Source organism: Arvicola amphibius, chromosome 1, assembly GCF_903992535.2.
Source record: "Arvicola amphibius chromosome 1, mArvAmp1.2, whole genome shotgun sequence".
In the NCBI taxonomy this organism is placed as follows: Eukaryota; Metazoa; Chordata; class Mammalia; order Rodentia; family Cricetidae; genus Arvicola; species Arvicola amphibius.
The window spans coordinates 103,715,853-103,736,353 of record NC_052047.1 but is presented as its reverse complement, the minus strand read 5'-3'; the positions used below and the strand labels follow the sequence as shown (position 1 = coordinate 103,736,353).

General features: G+C 44.3%; 1 protein-coding gene across 1 annotated transcript in view; it reads right to left on the bottom strand.

Annotated features, from left to right (window-relative positions):
• The window catches only part of Clpb (caseinolytic mitochondrial matrix peptidase chaperone subunit B), a 126,986-nt gene that overhangs the window by 61,001 nt on the left and 45,484 nt on the right, over positions 1–20,501 (bottom strand). Inside the window, exon 4 of the mRNA XM_038328074.2 lies at positions 13,159–13,262. Within this exon, the coding sequence (XP_038184002.1) occupies positions 13,159–13,262 (104 nt within the window). The remainder of the gene's footprint in view (positions 1–13,158; positions 13,263–20,501) is intronic.

Genomic DNA, 20,501 nt, shown 5'->3' with positions numbered 1-20,501 from the left:
GCCTAGTGTCTGGGCACACCCGAGGGGTTACCTGTATTAGCAAGGTCTCTCTCTCTCTCTCTCTCTCTCTCTCTCTCTCTCTCTCTCTCTCTCTCTCTCTCTCTCTCTCTCTGTGTGTGTGTGTGTGTGTGTGTGTGTGTAATGTATCTATGCTTTTCCTGTGTGAGCCCTTTAGGAGATCAATGAGAGGGACCAGCCCTTAGTCACAAATCCCACTAGTTACTTTTAGTTACCCCATCATACTGGGAATCTTGTTTCTAGCCCACTGCAGGCTAGGAGAAGGAGATAAGGCTGGGTGGACACTTCCGAGTCAGGCAGATTGATCACAATCAAACGCTGGCCAGGCAGGGAGGGAAAAGAACAGGACAATGAAGAGCTGAAAAAGGATTCCAAGCCCAGTACCTCAAAAGGCCCTAAGGGCATCTCTGAACTGCCACACAGGACATTAACTGCTGAATATAATGATAAACCTGAAGAAAAGTGATAGTTGGCTCAAGAAAGCAAGAAGGGTATAATCCATTTTACAAAGAAAACCCATCACTCATTGGGCAAACAAGTGTAATGAGTGCCTGTGCATGGTGGTAGCTTCTGGAGATGCAATCATGAATGAATAGGGCAATTTCTGACTTTACGAATTAACTGTCTGATTCGAGAATCAAATCAATAATGTGTCTTCACAAGTGTGACAAGGCTATGCACACAGGGTGCTCATCACAAAGGGCAGGTGACTTCAAGGAGCACAGCGGAGGCTACTTCAGGTACACGTCACAGCCCCGTGAGAGCCCTGGTCCTCAAGTGTCCTGCTCCTCTGCGGTCTCACCTCTCACCACTGCCTTCCTAATGCTCGTTCTTATCTTGGAACTTCTGATCCAGCTGGAATCCTACCCATCCTGAACTGTCACTTGGCTGGCTAATTCCTTTCTAGGTCTCCAACAAAGGGCCACTTCGCCAGGTGATCCTGCCTGAGAGGTAGTTACTGTCCCAGAGACACTCCACAGTAACCACCTGCTGTTGTGGCTGGGCTTGCCTACCAGCTGGAAGAGAGACTGTCACTCTGGGCTAAAGCCCTAGCACAGCAGAGCCGAGCTGTAAACGCTTGATAAATGCTTGTTGAAGCAGCAAGTAGCTATAAACTGAGTGCCTCTTTTATGAAAATCAAAGATGTAAAATACCCCAAAGTCCTTTTTTTTTAAAAAAAAAAAATTCCAAACCCCTTTTCAGTGCTGACAACTTTCTGATTTTGGTTGGGCCTGGTGACACATGGGAAACAGAGGCAGGAGGGTTACAAACTTGAAGCTATCCTGAACTACTTATGATGACCTTGTCTCAAAAAAAAAATTCCAGATTTTAGGGCATTTGGAGTTCGTATTTTTGGATTAGGGGTGTTCAACTAATAAACTTTATACACAAACATTCCAAATTTCAAACAAACTCCTAAATCTGATTTTCTTCTGATGCCAAGCATTTTGGATTAAATATATTCAACATCTCACACAAATAAGGTCCAGATATTTCTGTTTGTAGAAAACACTAACAGTATCTATAAACAAATGTCTAGTGAGTGCAGCACAGAATGGCTGGTAACTGAGCAAGCTCTAGAGCCAGACCACTTGTGTTTGAATCCTGAATCTGCTGTGCAGGTTCACATGGTTTGCTTGACCTCTCTGTGCCAAACTCCTGTCTATAAATGGAAAGAAAGAACAGGAAGCTCTAGGTGTAGTAACACAGCATCTGGTCTCAGTGCCAGCCATGATCCTTTTTATCCAGTCTCTCAGGAAGGCACAGGCAGAGGACCCTGCAGGTGGGAGAACCACTGCCTGTTCTGCATAGTGTCACTGGGCAGTGTCAGCGCTGTAACAGGCTGGTGTTCTCCAGTCGGAAACCACCACTCCAGAGCTGGGCGCTGGTGATGCACGCCTTTAATCCCAGCACTAGGGAGGCAGAGGCAGGCGGATCTCTGAGTTCAAGGCCAGCCTGGTCTACAAGAGCTGGTTCCAGGACAGGCTCCAAAGTTACAGAGAAACCCTGTCTCAAAAAACAAAAACAAAACACACACACGCACGCACACACATACACACACACACACACACACACACACACACACACACAAAGATCACTCCAGAACTGCTGCCCCAGGAGCTGTAAGTTTAGGCTCCATTTTGCACGGGAGCCCTGGTGTTCAGAAGAACGACATTTGGTGACAAGCAGGATCTCCCATGCCAATTCTGTGTTTGGCATGAAGCTTTTTCTGCACTGTCCAGTGTTAGCAGCCTGAGGTCCTTGGCCCACGCCTGGCCCAATCTTTTTATCTCTGCCTCCAACTTGTAGGTAAAACGTAAGCTCTTAGCTACTGCTCTGGTGCCATGCCTACTGGTCTGCTGCCACGCTTCTTGCCATGGAATCACCCCCTAAAACATCCCCACACACTGAAACTGTAAGCAAGTCCCCAATTAAATGGTGCTTCGTTTGTTTTTGCCTTGGTCATGGTGTTTCTTCATAGTAATAGTAAAGTAACTAAGACACAGCCCCACTGCTAACTGCTAAAAAGGCCCAATCCTGAGATCTCAGTCTTCTTAAACCACAAAAGATGATGAAGGTAGAAAGGGGGTGGAGAAAAGGAACAACACCCCACCCCCATCCCCTTGGCCGGAGAGTAAGCAAAGTCATCCAAAGGAGCACCAAGCCTGTCTTACCAGCTGGCTACCAAGGTGGTCTTCTGAGACCCAGTCAATGAATCACCTTCTCAACAAAGATATCTTCCCACCTGCAGGGGGTGGCAGGTTCCTCTCCTAGATGCTTTCCCTGTCTCTGTGGGAGGTCCGATAGCCCCTCTGGCCACAGGAAAAGTGACAGCCACTACTCTGCTCACTTCTGCCACTACCCCTGCCTGTGAATGTTACATAGTCTATGCCTCAGGGGTCCAAAGCCAGAGCCCGAGAGTCAGCAGCAGTCAAAGAGTCCCCATGCCCTCCATGTAGCTCTGGCTGCTTCTCAGCACCACTCCAACACACACACACACACACACACACACACACACACACACACACACACACACAGAGCCCTGTTTATCTTAGCTCTGTCATGTGCTAAGTACTATGTAAATGGTATGATAAACAATAATTTGAGGGGTACTCTTAGTGCTTATGGTACTAATACACCAATACTTAGAATTAATTATAAGTCTAAAATTTTATTATAATACAAAATAATTATATTCTTTTAAAAGATATAATTCTTTAAATAAAATCTGACATAGATTGTAGGGGTGTCAATATGTGCCCCACGTGGTACAAAGTACTCAGGAGCAGAGCCAGGTCCATGTCTGAGTTCAAGGCCAGTCTACTCTGCATAGTGAGTTCCAGGTCAGCCAGAGCTCCAACAGGAGAACCTATCTCAAATAAATAAATAAATAAATAAAATTTAAAATTACACAAATATTTATGGCCATGTATTTATAAAAACCCAAAGGTAAACAATATAATATCTATCATATGGTGAAGAGATAAATGATACATAGTAGAATACTATTCAACCATAAAAGGAATGAAGTAATGACAGCTGGCACACTATGTATGAAGCATAATGCCAGGGAAAAGAAGTCAGTCACAAATGACCATGTGGTATATGGTTCCACGTACACAGAATGTCCATTTTAGGCAATCTATAGAGACAAGGTAGATTATTAGCTACCAGGGACTTGTGGGCAAATGGAGAATAACTGATAAGCATATGAGGTTTTCCTATGATGTGATAAAAAATGTTCTGAAATAGACTGGGGTGATGCTTGTATAACTCTTGTGAAAGAATATATCACTAAGTTATATGTTTTACATGGTTAACTTCATATGTGAATTAAATTCAATAAAGCAGCTATATTTAAAAGTATAAGCCAAAGCAAACAAACAGTGACTGCCAGGTGTAGTGGCACATGCCAGCGATCTCAGCACTGTGAAGAGGCAAGAGGCTTGGGAGCTCAAGGCCAGCCTAGGCTACATAATGCATTCAAGGTCAGTCAAAGATAAAATGTCTGTAGGAAGCTGGGCATATTACCTGGCATTCAGGCGAGAATCAAGAAGTGCTAAGTTTATGTCATGCTCTTTTTCCTTCTAACATCATCCTGCCACACTGGAACCATCCCTAACACTAACAATGGAGAACGGGCACAGGGATGTCACCCCAGTACTGCTAAGAAAAGAATGGTTTCTATTTATTGAATTCTATGTGTGAGAGATCAGGCCAGGGAGCTGATCAACTATTTTCCTCATAAAAATGCACTAGGCTGCCATTTAATAAACAAAGAAACTAGTCTCGGCTCATGCAAGTGGCACCAGCAGGCAATGAGTGTCCAGCTCAGACGCCTGTCTTTTCTGTGGGACTATGACTTCCTTCTGGCCTCTTATTTCCTGACAGTGTATTCACACTTTACGAACCAAGCAGCCTGAGGTCATGATCTCCCTTCCTCTATGCATTGTAGTAATATCTAGTTCACACTGAATTAGGTGGCATCTTCTTCTGCACAGGCCTGTGTATTACATAGTTTCATGCATTACATTCCTGTATTCAATAAATACTTCCTCGGTGAGATGTTAAGCTTGTCTTCTTAAGCAGAAACTAGGTTCTTAAAGCATGGATATTGTCATCAGCTTTATCCTTTGTAGAATGTATGAGTCCATGGTGACCGAGGCTGTTTTCAGGTCCAACCTCCACTTAAAAATGGTTTTCACAGGGACCTGTTCATGGACTCCTGAGGAACAGGGTCCTTCTTGTCCCAACACCACTCCTCCCAAGTGTAATGACGAAGCTAGCACATACTGGCTCAGAAAAGGTGTGATGGGTTAAAGGGAAGACTGGCCAGCAGCCTGACAGGAAGCGCAGCTCATCTCTTCTAATCCCATGGAAAGGAAGGCAGAACAGAAAGGCTGGCAAGGAACTAAAGATGGCTTACAGACTGCGTGGCATACTGTTTGGCCCAGGACTCCTTTACCAGAGAACCTGGTGAGGCTTTCCTGACCCACGTCACACCTTCCCATCCTCAAATGTACAAAGGGGGCCAACTCCTGAGTCTGCTGAGAATATGTATCAGAACTCAAACATTGCTTCAATTTCTTTCACTTCTCAACTTTCCTGACTCTTAGAGAGCATGGTGCTCAGTGGTCTCTGGCTCCAAGGATCCTAAGGGACAAGCTGGTAGCAAGCGCAAGAAGCTTGCTTCTGAGCAGCTATGCAACCTGGCTGCTGGTCCAACTTGGTCCCTCAGTGATCCCCGTCTCTGCACCTGCTTGTCTCTCCTCTGCCTTTTCTTCAAGATGTTAAAAACTTGCAATAAAAAACAAATACAAAACGCTGTAATTAATAGCCAATTCCAAGCCAACCAAGCATCTCTACTAATAAACCTCAACACTTGCAAAAAGAACAATAAATTCTGCCCCTCTCTGGTTCTGAGGTGGTCTCTTTTATATACTCTGTGTTGTGTGTATGCATGTGGGTAAGCGTGTCTACATATATATTTATTTTCCTTTATTTCCCATCTAGGGAGGGGCAGAATAATGAACTGCGTGCGTCAGAGAAGATGAATCTGAGATACTAGGGAGCAGTGCAGTAAAAAGATTAAAGTGTTATTATTGTTGGTTTTTTTTCCCCCATGGTCCATTGTGACAGCTCGACCGTCATCTGTAAAAAATGTCTCAGCGAGAGATAATCATCGGAAACTCAATAAAGCGTCAGGGGGAGCCTCAGCCCCCATCAATCACTGGGTGCCTGGAAAATTTCAGCCCTCTGTCTCCCTTCCTGCTATCCATATAAATGTCTCTAATATATTTTGTGTGGTGTGTGGGACCCAACCCTGATTTGGAACTTTTGATGAAAAAATATTTATACACAAAATATGTAAATCAGCTAAAAATCACAAGACTAGCTCTTTGCTACCCCATCATACTTTTCTTATTTCTATAAATGCATCGAATTTATTCTTTTTAATAAAACATGTCAACTACTCTCTCTCTCTCTCCTAAGAGAGAAAGACATATATATCTATGTAAGTTTAGAGAGCTAAAAGAATAGAAACAATTAACCTAACTGGGTAATACATTTCATCTTGAAGTTGGCCAAATTGCCTGATGGAGCGACAGCCCTCTGTCCACCCTGCTGACTCTGTAACAGAGCTGAGATGGCTTATAGAACTACTGGCCTGGAGGGTAATGAGACTCTTGAGTGGACCTGGACAAGGATGAAGAAGAGTCAGGGCATTCATAAGAACAATTTGCCTAAGAGCTTTTAGCCTGCTGTTTTTCCAAGCCTCTGGAGAAGCCAGAGGTCTTGGCACACTCAGTGAGAGGCACACGCAACCTGGTATAGTCTCTGAGCTCTATACAAGGGAAGGAAACAGTTTTGTTGGCAATGGACATCACTGCTTCAAAAAAAAGATTTATTCTTATTGATTGTGTGTGAATGTGCGTATGCTGGCGCACATACTTAGCCTCAGAGGCCAGAGGAGGGTGTCATCCCCTAGAGCTAGAGTTACAGACAGTTATCATCCACTTGATGTGAGTGCTAGGAAACCAATTCTAGTTCTCTGAAGGACAGCAAGTGATCCTAAGTGCTGGGCATCTCTCCAGTCCTTGGACATCACTATTTTTGCCTTAGTTTCCTTTACTGAGCACATAATGTTGAACACAAGATCAATATATATAAATGTTACCTGCTGCTGCTGCTGTCTTAGCTAGTGACACGGTACAACTTCATTATCATACCCTCCTTTGCTACCCTTTGAAGCAGTCAATCCTGCAGCCCCTCACCTTTAGGATTTTGATGATAAAACCCTGGTGTCTTGATCTCTCCCTGTCTACTAATGCTGTGTTGCTATGTTTTGTTTACTGCTTACTGAAAGGAGATCTGCTCCATGAATGGTGTGTCCTAACACGTTCATTCTTCAGTCTGAAACAGAGCTTCTCTATTTCACACCCCTGAGAGTTCTGGACAGAGCACATCCTTGCTCCCCTCATACCTACCCATACCCACCTCTCTGTCCTCGGGCAGCTGCCTCAAATCTTCCTAGACTTTGAGAATCAAGGTTAATTTTATTTCCTTGATTACTTCAGCTCAACAGTCTTCGTTCTGAGCTCCGCTGTGATGTGCACCGTGACTGGACCCTGGTCTAATGTGGTCTCGACTGTATCCAACCTTTATTATCATTAGCTGCCATTCTTAGTATATCATATCATACAAGCACTTTCATAAGTACGCCAACTAATGTTTTTTCCCCTGGTGTTGGGAGAATGGTGTTTTCACAGGGCCTCACAATGTACTTAGGCTGGCCTTAAACTTTCATTCTTACTGCCTCAGCCTCCTGAGTGCTGGGATTATAGACATGCAACACCATACCAGCAATCAAATGATTGTTATAACAAATATGTGGTGTGAGAAATATTCTCTATAGATGAGAAAACTAGCACAGAAACAGGATAAACTGCCCAAGGTCATATCATTAAGTAGCACACATTTCTTAGACTCAAATTAATATTTGACTCTTTAAAGATAAAGGGTCAAAGACCCTGTAGTTTCCTATGGACATAATTAGACTAACGATCATGATGAGGCACAAACAGAGGTTTCCATTCATGGGATTCCTCCTATGTTCCAGGCTTAGGAGAGAGAGAAATACATTACTCCCAGCTCTCTTAATAACTTTTATTTTACAAATTGGGAAGGAGAGCTTCTGAGAATTCTAGGGAACTGCTCCAGGCATCACAGATACTAAGTGGTCTACAAACCCACCTTGGCTTAAGCAGATCTATGAATGAAGCCAAGAGTGGCAATCTAAGGTCTCTTCTCTAGGGACACCAAGGCCAAGACGTGTTAAGGCATCTGGGCATTAGACTACAAGTAACACCCGTAGTCTGGATTGTGCTGTTCATGGGCAGGGGAAGTGGGGCTGACATGCATGTAGGTCTCTGGGGATAGGAGCCAAGCTCTCCCCTGGGAATCTCTGGATTCCTATTAGTCTGGATTTTCTGGAGTTGTTCATTTTCTACTGTGCCAGGGAAGGTTTGGGTACATGGTGCTTAACTTATACACTGGGTGGTTAGCTTATATAAAGAATGAATGTTGGAGAGTACACCTAGCATGGCCTGGGGATGAGAAGAACTATTATAGTATAGAGAGCAGTTCCATTACCGCCAACGGGGACTCCTAGCCACCTCCTGAACTCCAGGGCACTTGTCCACTGGTTTGTGATGCGCCAGCTTGCACAGTCTTGTCTCCCATCTGAAGGCAAGAGATGGGGAGGTCAGCTGGAGCAGGCCAGGACCTGTTGACCCTGTGGGAAGGGGTTCTTGGCTCTGGTAAGTCCAATCTGAGAAGCTTTCACCCTGGAAGAGCCCTGTGCCAACCCAGTTCTTCAGGACTCATCTTTATTCAGCTGCCACTCGAAGCTGAGAAGAGACTCTGACTTATAGCCTGTTCTGGCCACGTTTCTACCATGTTTTATTGTTTTAATTGTACATATGAGAGGCACTCAGAGTATGTGCTTGCATTTCTGACAGCACCAGACACTGGATGTTTATAACCATTACTTATAAGCAGCCCGCGGCATCCACGGCTGGGCGACTTGTTTATTGTTACCACTAATTTAATGTTTCCTCCACCTGAGGGTAGGAGCCCACTGCCCAGCCACAAGGGGATGTCTCCTGGAGTGAGCAGGTAGGCTGAGGCTCTGAAGGGACTGTGATCAAGACAGGGAATGAGCTGGCAGAGGAACAGCTATAATCCCACCTGTCTGTCATATCTGTCCCATCTGTGTCCCTGTCTTAGATGTATTTCCTTCTCTCTTCCTCTTAACTCTGAAGCAGCTCAAATCCTCTTTCCTCTGAGCTCATTACCTGTGTACCTGCTCTATGTGTAGCTGAGCATTCAGAACCAAAGAAATCATACAGTTACCAAGACCTTTGGCCCATATAACCCAGGAAGCCATGGCAAAAATCTCCTAAGAAAGTCTTGATGGGCAGACTCCAGCCTGTTTGTGCTCCTTGGTACACTGATCACTACTTCCTAATCAGGTGTCCTGGCTTACACTGAGCTCAAACCTACCCTCACAGAGGAACTCCATTGCCACTGACTTTTACATACATATATTGTTAATCATCCTAACAGTCCAATAACATGGGTACTATTATCCCTGTATTACAGAGAAGTCTGAAAGTCAAGAACTTTATGTCATCTGCCAAGATTACATAATTAGTCAGCGACAGGGCTTAGATTAACTATGGTTGCCTGGCAGTATTTCCTAAGATTTTTTTAAAAATTATTATTTTTTATTTTTTTTAAGACCATCATTATGACTCTGAAGACACCACTCTGAGGGCTACAGAAAATAGCAACAACAGCCAGGCCAAGATTTCCATGCCAAGCACTCCTGGGTCAGCTGTGCTAGCAAGCCCACCATCACCTGAAAACACCAACCCTGATAAGAGGTCATGAGTCTGCAATGTACCTAGCTAAGCAGGCTTCCTCAAGAAGCTGTGCTGGCATGTAAGGCAGGGGAAAGGCTTTTCTAGGGCCTCAGTGAGGACAGCAAAGACCACCCTGTCCTCCTCATGCTGCATGTGTTCTAGGCAAGCAATCTCCAACTCATCCCTAAGACCCAACCCAAAGTCACTAGCCCAATGACATGTCCAAGATATAGCCTGATCTTAGAAAAAAGACCATCAGTACCTCATTCTGGGCTGCTTCCATTCTTCATTCAGCTAGCTACCTTTGCCCTTACCACTTGGTAGTGTAACTCCTTGCAGAGGTCCATCTTACTTGGCTAGGAGCACTGCTGAGGGGCCAGACCATATATATTAATTTAGATATTCCCAGCATCTGGCAGAGTGCCCAACACGCAGTAAAAGCAAGCTGAATTATAAATAAATGGAACTAATAAGCAATTATAACTGTGGAGAACTTTGCAATTCACGCTTCACATTATTTTATATCTTGATCAACACAGCAATACTGACATACAGGCAAAGGGTATATATACTACTGGGGTTAAGGAAATTGGGCCAGAGTCACAAACTACAATCCACCATCTTCCCTCAGTACCAAGGATAGGTTAAGATCCACAGAAATAATTATAAAATACAGTGAACTTTGGTACTGATTCTGACAGCAAGGACTGTCTAGCTGCCCTAAGCCTGTGACAATACTGGCTCTTCTAAATTCCTCCTCATACATCTCCCAATCCCTCCACCCCCAGGTTAAGAGCACTGGCTGCTCTTCCAGAGGTCCTGAGTTCAATTCCCAGCAACCACATGGTGGCTCACAACCATCTATAACACTGTATACATAATAAATAAATAAATTAAAAAAAAAAAGAAAGAAAAATGAAGCACACTCGTATGTCAGCACTGAGATGGCGCAGAGCTGGCAGTGCCTGGCTCACGGCAGGCAACGACAGCAACAGAGGAAGAAAAGACAAGACATCTTCAAATGGAGAAAGGTCTGAAAAACATGGTGAAGAAGATGATAAAGGATTCTGGGGCTTCCAACCTTTTGATATGGAACCCGACATGTGCCCTAAAATATGTTGGCCATCCCCATAATTAACCTGGTGGCTAGAGCAGAGCCCTGAGATGAAATATTTTAAGTGTCATCATCCTAGTCCCATCCAGAAAGCAGAGAACAAAGTACATCCAAACAGATATACCTTGGAAAATAATCTGTGGCAGACAAAGGTAGTCAGTGAAGGGGAGGAGATCTTATAAGCTACCAGTACGGAGTTTACTAATGACTCCTGACAAGATACTAGACTCAAAACAAAACAACAAAACAGCGCTGGTGATGGAGCTCAAGGCCGCGGGGCAAGTGCCCCACCATTGAGCAGCACCTCCAGTCCTGGATGCAGTGTGTGTGTGTGTTTGTTTTGAGACAGCGTTTCTCTGTATAGCTCTGGGCTGTCCTGGAACTCACTCAGAAATCAAACCTCTTCTGCCTCCCATGTGCTGGGACTAAAGGTGTGTACCATCATGCCCGGCCTGAGGATGTATTTTTTTAAAAAGCCTCTCAAGCACTCTGATGATTACTGAGCACCTATAGGTTCCTGAAAACAAGTCATTAATGTGCAGGAGTAAGCAAAGGTCATTAGAATAAGGAAGGAAAATAAGTGCAGGACACGTTTTTTATTTTAACAACAAATGATAGAAAAAAATTTCTCAATTTGTAGGCAAAGAAATAGAGGATGGGAAAGAAGGGACTTGATGACAGCTGCAGTTAACGACAATACATCAAAACTGCCTTGCCACATGCTGGAGAACTCTAAATATCAAGGCCTTATGATCATTTGCTCTAAAAAGTGCATGGTGGTAGGGAGTGTCTGCCTAGCAGACTGCTAGCACACAGAAATGTGATCAATAAGGAGTTTTAAATAAATACGGAATCTACAGAAAGCCTACTGTTAACTGCAGGCTATACAAAATGAGAGGAAATAGTTAATATTTTATCTTTCTTTCATGGCGGCCTTTCCTAATATTTTTATTTGTTTACCTGCAGTGAAGGTTGGTTGGCACTGGAGTTAGAAGGAACTCAGGGAGGCTGTTCAAATGAATAAATGAACAAAGTCTGTTCATGCACCACCATGGTTGCTTCAATACTGAAGAGTTGGGCTGAGCAGTCATACCAAAGACCAAATGGTTCATAAAGTTGAAATTTACACAATTTGGTTATTCCCAGAAAAAAAAAACCTGATCACTATTGTATTGCTCTAGAATGAATTTGAGCATCAACCTACAAAGAAACATAGAACACAAAGCTGACAGCAAAAGCTTGATTAGAGTCTGCGAAATCTGCTAAAATTCTCAGAGCAGAAGAGAAGGCCTTGCAAGAATCCCCAGTCTTTCTTGGCCCCAGCATCTGACAGTTTCTCTGCTTTCTGGTGAGAGCACCCAAACAGCAAGCGCACAGACGCAAGGGGAAAGTTGTGTTTTTGAGACAGCCCATCAGCCGAGCCCATTTTAAGCAGCAAAGAAAGGGCAAGTTTGGTACTCCTGAACTTTTCTTCTGTTTGAAGTATAAAGTGAACACTTTCTAGCTCAGAGGAATTTACAGAGGCACAGGTCATGCATGGTCTACACAAGGAACTCTCAGTTGGGAAGGAGAGGGAAGATATGGGTGGCGTGAGTTCAAATAACTACAGAAGAGGCCAAGATTTAAGGAACATCCAGAAGAGCAGCTGACAGCAGGGTAACTTCACACTTCATGTGGGCATGGTGCCCTGATGCTCTTGGACACTCCCCTCATGCCACTGATCTGAGAAACTGTCCCTGGCGCAGCACCACAGAGCCGCCAGCCTCACTTTCCTCACTCAGAGGGCTAAGTGCGCCGAGGCTCTCTGCTGAATTTCCTCCAGGAGTCAAGTGCTGACTTTTAAGGCAGTCAGCAGGGCTACTGTGCTGCTATTACTAGTTCCAGTTCTAAAGCAGCCACTGCTAAGGTGTCCTGTCACCAAACTTCAGAGGAATAGCAGTCTGTCTGGGTGATGGCAGACAGTGGGCAGGAGGCAGGCACAGGTTACACAGGCAAAAGCTCACATATAAAACACACTTTTGTCTGCAGCCAATGCAACCTACATTCTTCTCAATTTCATTTTTGAAGAACTCCTCACCAGAGACCACACAGACTGATCTGAGCAGGTTCTCTCCAACAGACAGGTGCCACAACACCTTTTCTGCAGCCCAATAACCACGCGCACATCCGTGAGGTATTAGCATAAGCCCATTTTACAGCCCTCAGAAGATCAAGGCACAAAGGTCACAGAAAAGCAAAGCACCAGTCTCAGAGCTCAGACCACACACTGAAAAAGCAATGGCTAGGAACCACAGCATACGTTCTAGTACCGGGGAGGGAAGTCTGTAGGGAGCCAGAGGAGCAAACTCCACTCCATGCAGTATCCTCACCACTTCACTGAAATTGGTTCCACTGCCTGCTCCTCGGAGGCTCCCAGTCTCAGGAGACCAGGTGACATGTGCCCCACCTCAATGGAGTCAGGCTCCGTTCTTGAAAGGAACTATCAAAGGCATCTCTCCTAAGCCCTTCGGGATGCTCTCAAGGAGCTGCGGACACTGAGCAAAGCTTGTGGAAGCCACAGGTGGAGACACCCAGAGCAGTGGGGTAGCCCAACCTTACCTTCCAAAGAATGTATTCCCTGTTCCTTGGCAGTCTTGTAGACACTGCTGAAATCATCCCCAAGGTTTGGGTCAGCTCCAGCAGCAAGCAGGACCTGCACCACGCTGGAAGCAATTAGAAAAGCAGATCAAATGGTCGGTTTTCACAGTTCTAAGACAATTCATCTTACAACTACTTATCAAATGCTCACTAGTTCTGGTCACTGGTCTGTGGGCTGGGTTCCCTGTGATATGGCGCGTACAGACTCCTGGGAAGGAACAAGTGGACAGTTACAGCAAAGAAAAATAATACGAACAGACATGAATATTGAGATTGAGGATGGGGCAAGAACAGGGGTAAATGGAGAAGAGAGGGGATGTAGGCTGAGAGGGTCAATACATCATTACATATTTATATAAAATTGTCTAAGAACAATTTAGTTAATAAAAACACCTAGGAATAAAGCTTCTGAAGGAGAAAGATGAGGATGGGAAGCACACGTGCACAGCAGGGCACAGCAGCAGCCTGAGTAATGCCTTCCAGCAAGACAGAAAGCAAGACAGCACAATGCGGGCGGAAGGAGGCCTGAATGAGAGCAAGGACAGACAGCAGGACATAAAGTAAGAAAAAGCAACATGATCACATATGCTTTCTTCTACAGATCCACACACGCACACCCCTATGCATGTATAAATTCTGACATTACTAAATCACATATGCTTTCTTCTACAGATCCACACACGCACACCCCTATGCCTGTATAAATTCTGACATTACTAAAATATCAAAACCGGAAGTATCTCCTAGATCCACCTCTTTAATCCAAATTCTAAGAGCAATCATTATAAAGAGTTTGGCATATTTTATCTCAAACCTTTGCTGTGTAAAAATGGACTGGGGAGTTTAAATAGGGTACGGGGCACAGTGCTTGAACTAGCTAACATGCCCAGTATACGGTAGCTGCCCTTCTTTCTTCTATAACATAATGGTCCTACTAATAATCATCCCCCAAAAGGGTTTCCATAAGAAGAAAGATGTCTTAAAACACAGGCTATTTATTTGACTGTTATTTTCAGGAAGCACATTTATAATTTACAATAACTGGGTCATACATAAATTCATGCACCCCCCCTTCATGCAGGCCAGAAACATCATTTGCCTCAGTTGTAGAGAATTCTGAGATGATGCTGTGTTTGTTTGTTTTAGATTTTTGAGACAGGGTTTCTGTACACCCCTGGCTGTCCTGGAACTTGCTCTGCAGACCAGGCTGGTCTCACACTCCCAGGACACTCCTGCCTCTGCTTTTGCAGTGCAGGGATCAAACACATGCACTGCAGTCAGCTATTCTGTCTTTTAACCAATCTTTTACTGTAAAAGAGAATGTCTTTAATATTTTGATGACAAGTAGACACATTACTAGAAGATTCAGCCCTAGGAGAAGGCATAAGGAGCTCTTTCTTCTCCCTACTGGGACAAAGACTTACTATGTACGTAGCCTTGGCTATCCTTAAACTTGTGACAATCCTCCTGCTTCAGCTTCCTGAGTTTGTATTAACTCTAGGATACGCATTCAAAGGGCTGTGATAGGGGAGGGAGGGGGGAGGAGGAGGGAAGGAGATGGAAATTTTTAAATATATAAAAAAAAAAATAATAAAAAAAAAAATAAAAAAAAAATTAAAAAAAAAAAAAAACAAAAAAAAACAAAGGGCTGTGATAAGTACTACTGAGCTGCCTCTTTCAGAGATGGGACTAATTTTTATTTTCACAAGCCGAGTATGAGGCACATGGGAACACCGTGCCTTCCCTCCTTCAGACATGTTTTCTTCTTCTTTCTTTCTTTTTTAGAGCAAAACATGGAGTCAAACTACTACTTTCATTTCTCCGATTCCTAGCCAAGCTGAATTCCCAAACCTAGGTGTAATAGGTCCTCTGCTCCCTAGTTCATAATTCCCTTGAGTGTCTTTGCCAAATTTTCTCTTTGTAAAAGGTAATTTTTACTTTTTCTGAACTGACCTTCAAAATCATTAACACTTTGAAAGGCATAAATGGCAGGTGTGTAAAAAAAAAAAATCCCTGGGATTATCAAACTATTAAAAAGCCAGACTTTAGTTTCTGCAATGTTTGCAGCCAACCATGCTGCTGGCTTTTCCATGTATTACTTGGTTTGGACACTGTCTTCAACAGGCACAACACTCAGCTAAGTGAATTCTGGGACAATCTGGGCATGATTACACGAGTAATGACAATAATGGCTTATCACTTGTTATAATTACATAAATATTTTCTTTAGAGGGAGACTGTAGCGATGAAGCAAAGTTAGGAACTGAAGAGTTTTTCTTATAGAGTCAAGGTACACTCTCTGGGAAGTGCAGGTATTATCAGATAAGTTGTGCTTATAATATATTTATGACTATACAAGTTTTATAACAGCCCAGCAACTAAGATGCAATTCTACATACTTAATGCCAACACTAGGAGAATCTAGATTCAAGGTCATCCTCAGCTACATAGTGTGTTCAAGGCTAGCCTGGGATGCAAACAAAGCTAGGAGTAATGGCTCATGCTAGTAAACTCATCCACAGGGACACTGAAGTGGGTGATTTCAAGAAATTTGAGGCTAACCTGTAAGTTTTTTTTTAAAGTAATCTTTTATTTTTGAGCCAAAGTCTTTTTATTTTAAATTTATTCTATGTGTCTCTTACATCATGTATTTCGATCCTATCCATTTCCCCGTTCCTTCGCATCCACCCTCTGCTCTGTATCCCCCCAAATAAAACAAAATTTAAGAGAAAAAAGAAAAACATTTAAAGAGAAAACAATTAAAAATCTCATCATGGATGCTGCAGTGTGACACAGTGAATCACGCAATAACCCCCTTTATCCATGTATCTTTACTTGCAAGTGTTCATTGCAAAGAGTCATTGGTCTGGTGCGAGGCCTCTGGTTTCTACTACACTATCAATTCTGGGCCCTCACTAGGACTCTTCTTAGATATCCCGTCATTGCCGTGTATTGTGGAAATCCTGCAGCTTTGGGTCTGCAGGCCAGATTCCTTCACATGCTTCAGCAGGTCACAGATGGGGCAGATGTTGGGCGGACCAACTCATAACCCTGGGTCTGGGTCTGGGTCCAGGCAGTTGTAGGGTTGGTCTGCCAGATGAGAAACGGGGATAGCTCTCCCATTTTCACAATTTCAAGGCTGGCTCACCCACACCTGCACTAAAAGGGTTGGCTCTCCTGCTCCAGGAGCTGATGGGGAGGGCAGAGCAATTCTCCCCGCCCATGCTGCCATAAGACAGATTGTGGGGACAGCTCTCCCAAGGCCACAGCTTTTATTCACACCCCTGCTAACAGGGTTGAGCCAAGGTCTTCTGAAGCCCAGACTAGCCTATGACTGGTTGCACTGTCAAGACTGGTCTAAAATTGCTGAACCTACTGCCTCTACCTTCTGAGTACTGAGACGACGGATATACTACCCCTTGGCTGGGAAAACTCCCTCATAGGATGATAACTAATAGTTGTAGAAAGTTCCAAAATTAGAAATTACCATTCAAAAATTTAAATTAATTTATTTGTGTGTACAGCTGTATATGCCACAGTATCACATGGAGGTCAGATGACAACTTTCTGTACCACGTTGGCCCCAAAGATAACCACGGAAGTTTCGAGAAGTACAAGCCAAAAAACTTAACTGAGTAGGTAGCATGGCACTTTCTAACAGAGACCTGGACTTCAAATGTGGTTCTGTCATTTACAGATAGTGTCTGGGACAAGGTACTCGACCTACGGCCTCCTTTTCCTTACCATAATAACAGAGATAGTAAGGCTTCCTAGCAGACTACGAGGAAGTAAGTAAACTCCATAGTGCCTACAAGTACATGAAGAAAGCTGCACAGACATGAGCCTATTCTCATGGTTGACACAATCCTAGCAATAACTTGAATCTGGGCCCGAACTGATCACTCCCAGGATGTATGTCAGCACAGCCTTACACTAAGTAGGCAGCTCTTCTACAGTCTGCACAAGTTGACATGTTTTCAAGTCCAAATGAGAAGGGTTTGTCAATCTAAACTCAAAGGGACATAATTTGGTTAATCCTCAGCTGCTGCGTCCAATCACTATTCAATCACACCCCTCTCATGGCAGGCTGTCCCTCTAGGCAGCCAGTGTCAGTAACTGTGCTACCTGGGCCTCTCCAGGTTCATGAGTATTGATTCCATCTGTCCAATTTGCAGGCTGCAGGACGTGTCCAAGCAACCCTGTATGCTGCCTTTGGCCCTGGAGGACAGACAGTGGTCTGGCAGGATGGCGAGAGGAGAGTGGCTGGGAATCAGCCCTGGGGCTGCTAACCCAATCAAAGAAACGGGCAATTCACTTCGAAAACTTGGAGACTAAAGCGGGTAAGCGATCCAAGACAAGTGACTCATCTGCAACCTTGAGAAGATTCCCTTCATTTCTGATAGAACTCAAAAGGCAGCAGCCCTACTGAGGAAAGACAGGCCTTAAGACATGCTGCTCCGTGACAACCATGCCTCCAAACACCTTGTCAGAGTTTTCTCTCCAGCATTGGTCACAACTTACAGAGCACCGATCTTTGGTTAGCATCTCCTTGTGGAAGCCAGCTCAGTCTGGGTTAGAAAACGGTTCACCTCTTGCTTGGATGACCAAAGATCTCCACTGCATTCTGGGTACAGCAATGCAGGCTATGAGCCAGGCTAGAACAAGCAACCACAAGGTTGCTGAGGACAGATTTAGCTCTAAGCCAGATACAAGAATTTCCAAGCAGTTCACAGCAATGAAGGGGCTCTGGGAAAGAAGTGATGTCTGTTTCTTTTCTGCTACAGGGAAAAAATGCCCTGGTCCAAAGCATGAGTGGGAGGAGAGGTGAGCACAGGGAGATAGTGGGTCAGCTAGTATAAAGAGTAAGGACAAACGTTGACAGTCCAGTGGCAGGCAGGGTCTACCAAAGGGAGAGTGGGACCTCTCCTCTATTTTGGTACTGGCATGCTGGCTGCCAGGTTGCAGGTCTAGGCTCAACCACCACTGCCTTATATTTAAGTCGGACATACAATGGATTTTAATCATTTGACTAAAGAAGGCAGAGGACATCATTCAATTCAACTGAGTTTTCTCTAACCTTTCATCTCTATTCAAAGGAACTATTCAACCCACCCTTTACTGGCCTTGGATTATCAGTAATTCTCTCAGGCAGCTCAGGATCTGGCCTCTGGTAGTCTACAGAAAGATCTGCCTATCTCAAAGTTGGAGATCATCCCCTACTTCCCTTATTAATAGGAAGAAGCAGAGAATGTCTACTGCATGAGACGTGCTACAGAGCCCTCACTTCCTCATACTGACTCTCAGCTATCGGCCTGTAGTAAATTTGGACAGACAAGCTAAGACTGGGGAAGAGACTCCCCCCCCCCCAAAAAAAAAAACAGGACAAGGACATGAAGCCACTTTCTACAAGAGGACACCAGAGATCAGATTAGGAAGCAAGTTCATCTATTATTAGAGAAACAAACTAAAACAACAAGGTACTTCTTTAAACTCAATATATTGACAAAAGTTAGAAAGCTGAAAAATACCAAGTATCAGTGAGAACATGGGAATCTGGGGTTGTTCTGGCACTGTCAGGGTATAGACCAGTGCAGTTATTCTGTTCTGGAAGCTTCTCTTGTAACACTTCATCAAATTAAAGTGCCTCATCCTGTGTCACATGTGCCCTGAATATGTATTTCCTAGAGAAAAGCCTCACACAGGCCCATAGAGGGATACAGGACTGTTCACCACAGCATTTTGCAGCAGTAGGAGTCGCCTGGAAGCAAGTATATATCCCTGGGCGATGGGGCTGAACGTGCTAGCTAGGACATGATGCAGGCTGATGCTGACGCACACACAGCAACATGGATATGTGACTTCCTAAGGGGAACTGAGGACCACTTCTGTTTATATATTGAGCCTGGTCATTTGTTGCAAGAGTTATTCCTTCTAGGAAGTTTCCTCAACTATAGAATTCTAAGTCCTGACTGATCTTTTGGACTGAAGAATTAGGGACCCAAGATAGTCAGTAGACTCACTTGATGGAGGACTCTCATTGGTTAATAAAGAAACTGCCTTGGCTTTTTGATAGGGCAGGATTTAGATAGGTGGAGTAGACAGAACAGAATGCTGGGAAGAAGGAAGTGAGGCAGATGGCTCAAGCAGTCTCCATGACTCTCCTCTCCGAGATGGATGCAGGCTAGAATCTTCTCGGTAAGCCACCCCTTGTGGTGCTACACAGATTACTAAATATGGGTTATTCAAGATGTGAGAATTAGACAATAAGAGGCTGAAACTAATGGGCCAGGCAGTGTTTAAAAGAATACAGTTTCCGTGTAATTATTTCAGGGCATAAGCTAGCCAGGTGGCAGGGAGCTGGGCGGCAGGAACACAGCCCGCTCCTCCTCACTACACTCACTGAACTATATCAAAGGTCAAAGATACCACTTTACTGTTTCTTGCTTCAATTAGTGATCTTTCACTTTTGGGGTACCAACTAGCACCATTATGAACTCAGTGATACCCTCTGAGCCCCAACTTGGGGTTTCATTCTTCCTCTTTGCACAGCACCCAAGTGGCCTTCATGGTTCACAGTTGTCTGACTTTTATTTGCTTTCCTACCAGAGTACAGAACAAGAACCATGTCTCAAGACTTATTTCTCAGCCCTGTACTTAGTGCAGGCACTTAGATCTTACGTATATTTACTTTGAAATATTTAACCATGTGTCACACTAACCGGTGCACTAGGCACTTCACAGATTGTTTTCTGAATGAGTGCATAAATACATGAATGAGAAAGGGATACAATCTTTTATTTGATGGGAATGGAAGAGAAATTTGGAAGGGCTCTGTTCTGCCGAACCTGTAGGTATGAAGTGGGCTTCATGGGCTGCAGACGGTCAGCTGTGAAAACCACCAGGCCCTTCCCAGTTTGCAGAAAATTCCTAAACAAAACTGAGGGCATGCCTGGGAGAGTGGTCCCCAAGTGGCAGATCCTGGGACTCCGGGAATTCTGGCAGTAATTAGATTAGAGGTGGGAGTGCTTGTCGGAAGTTGGCTCATTCTGACCCCAGTGAGCTGTTCTTTCAGGCTGACCAGTGTTAAGAGTTGCTTTCTGCTTTCAGTGGCTGTAGTTGTTTGGGGTTCTTACATTGTTTAGGGGAAAGAAGTGAAGCCTGTGGTGTGAGCTGGGGCTGGTGCTGGGCCAGGTGTGTGCAAGATGGCTGCTAATCAGCTGGAATTGATGAAGCAAGGGGCAATGACCTCAGATCCAGGTTATTCCCACACACTGTCAAGCTTCACAAGACACTCCGTATCCTCC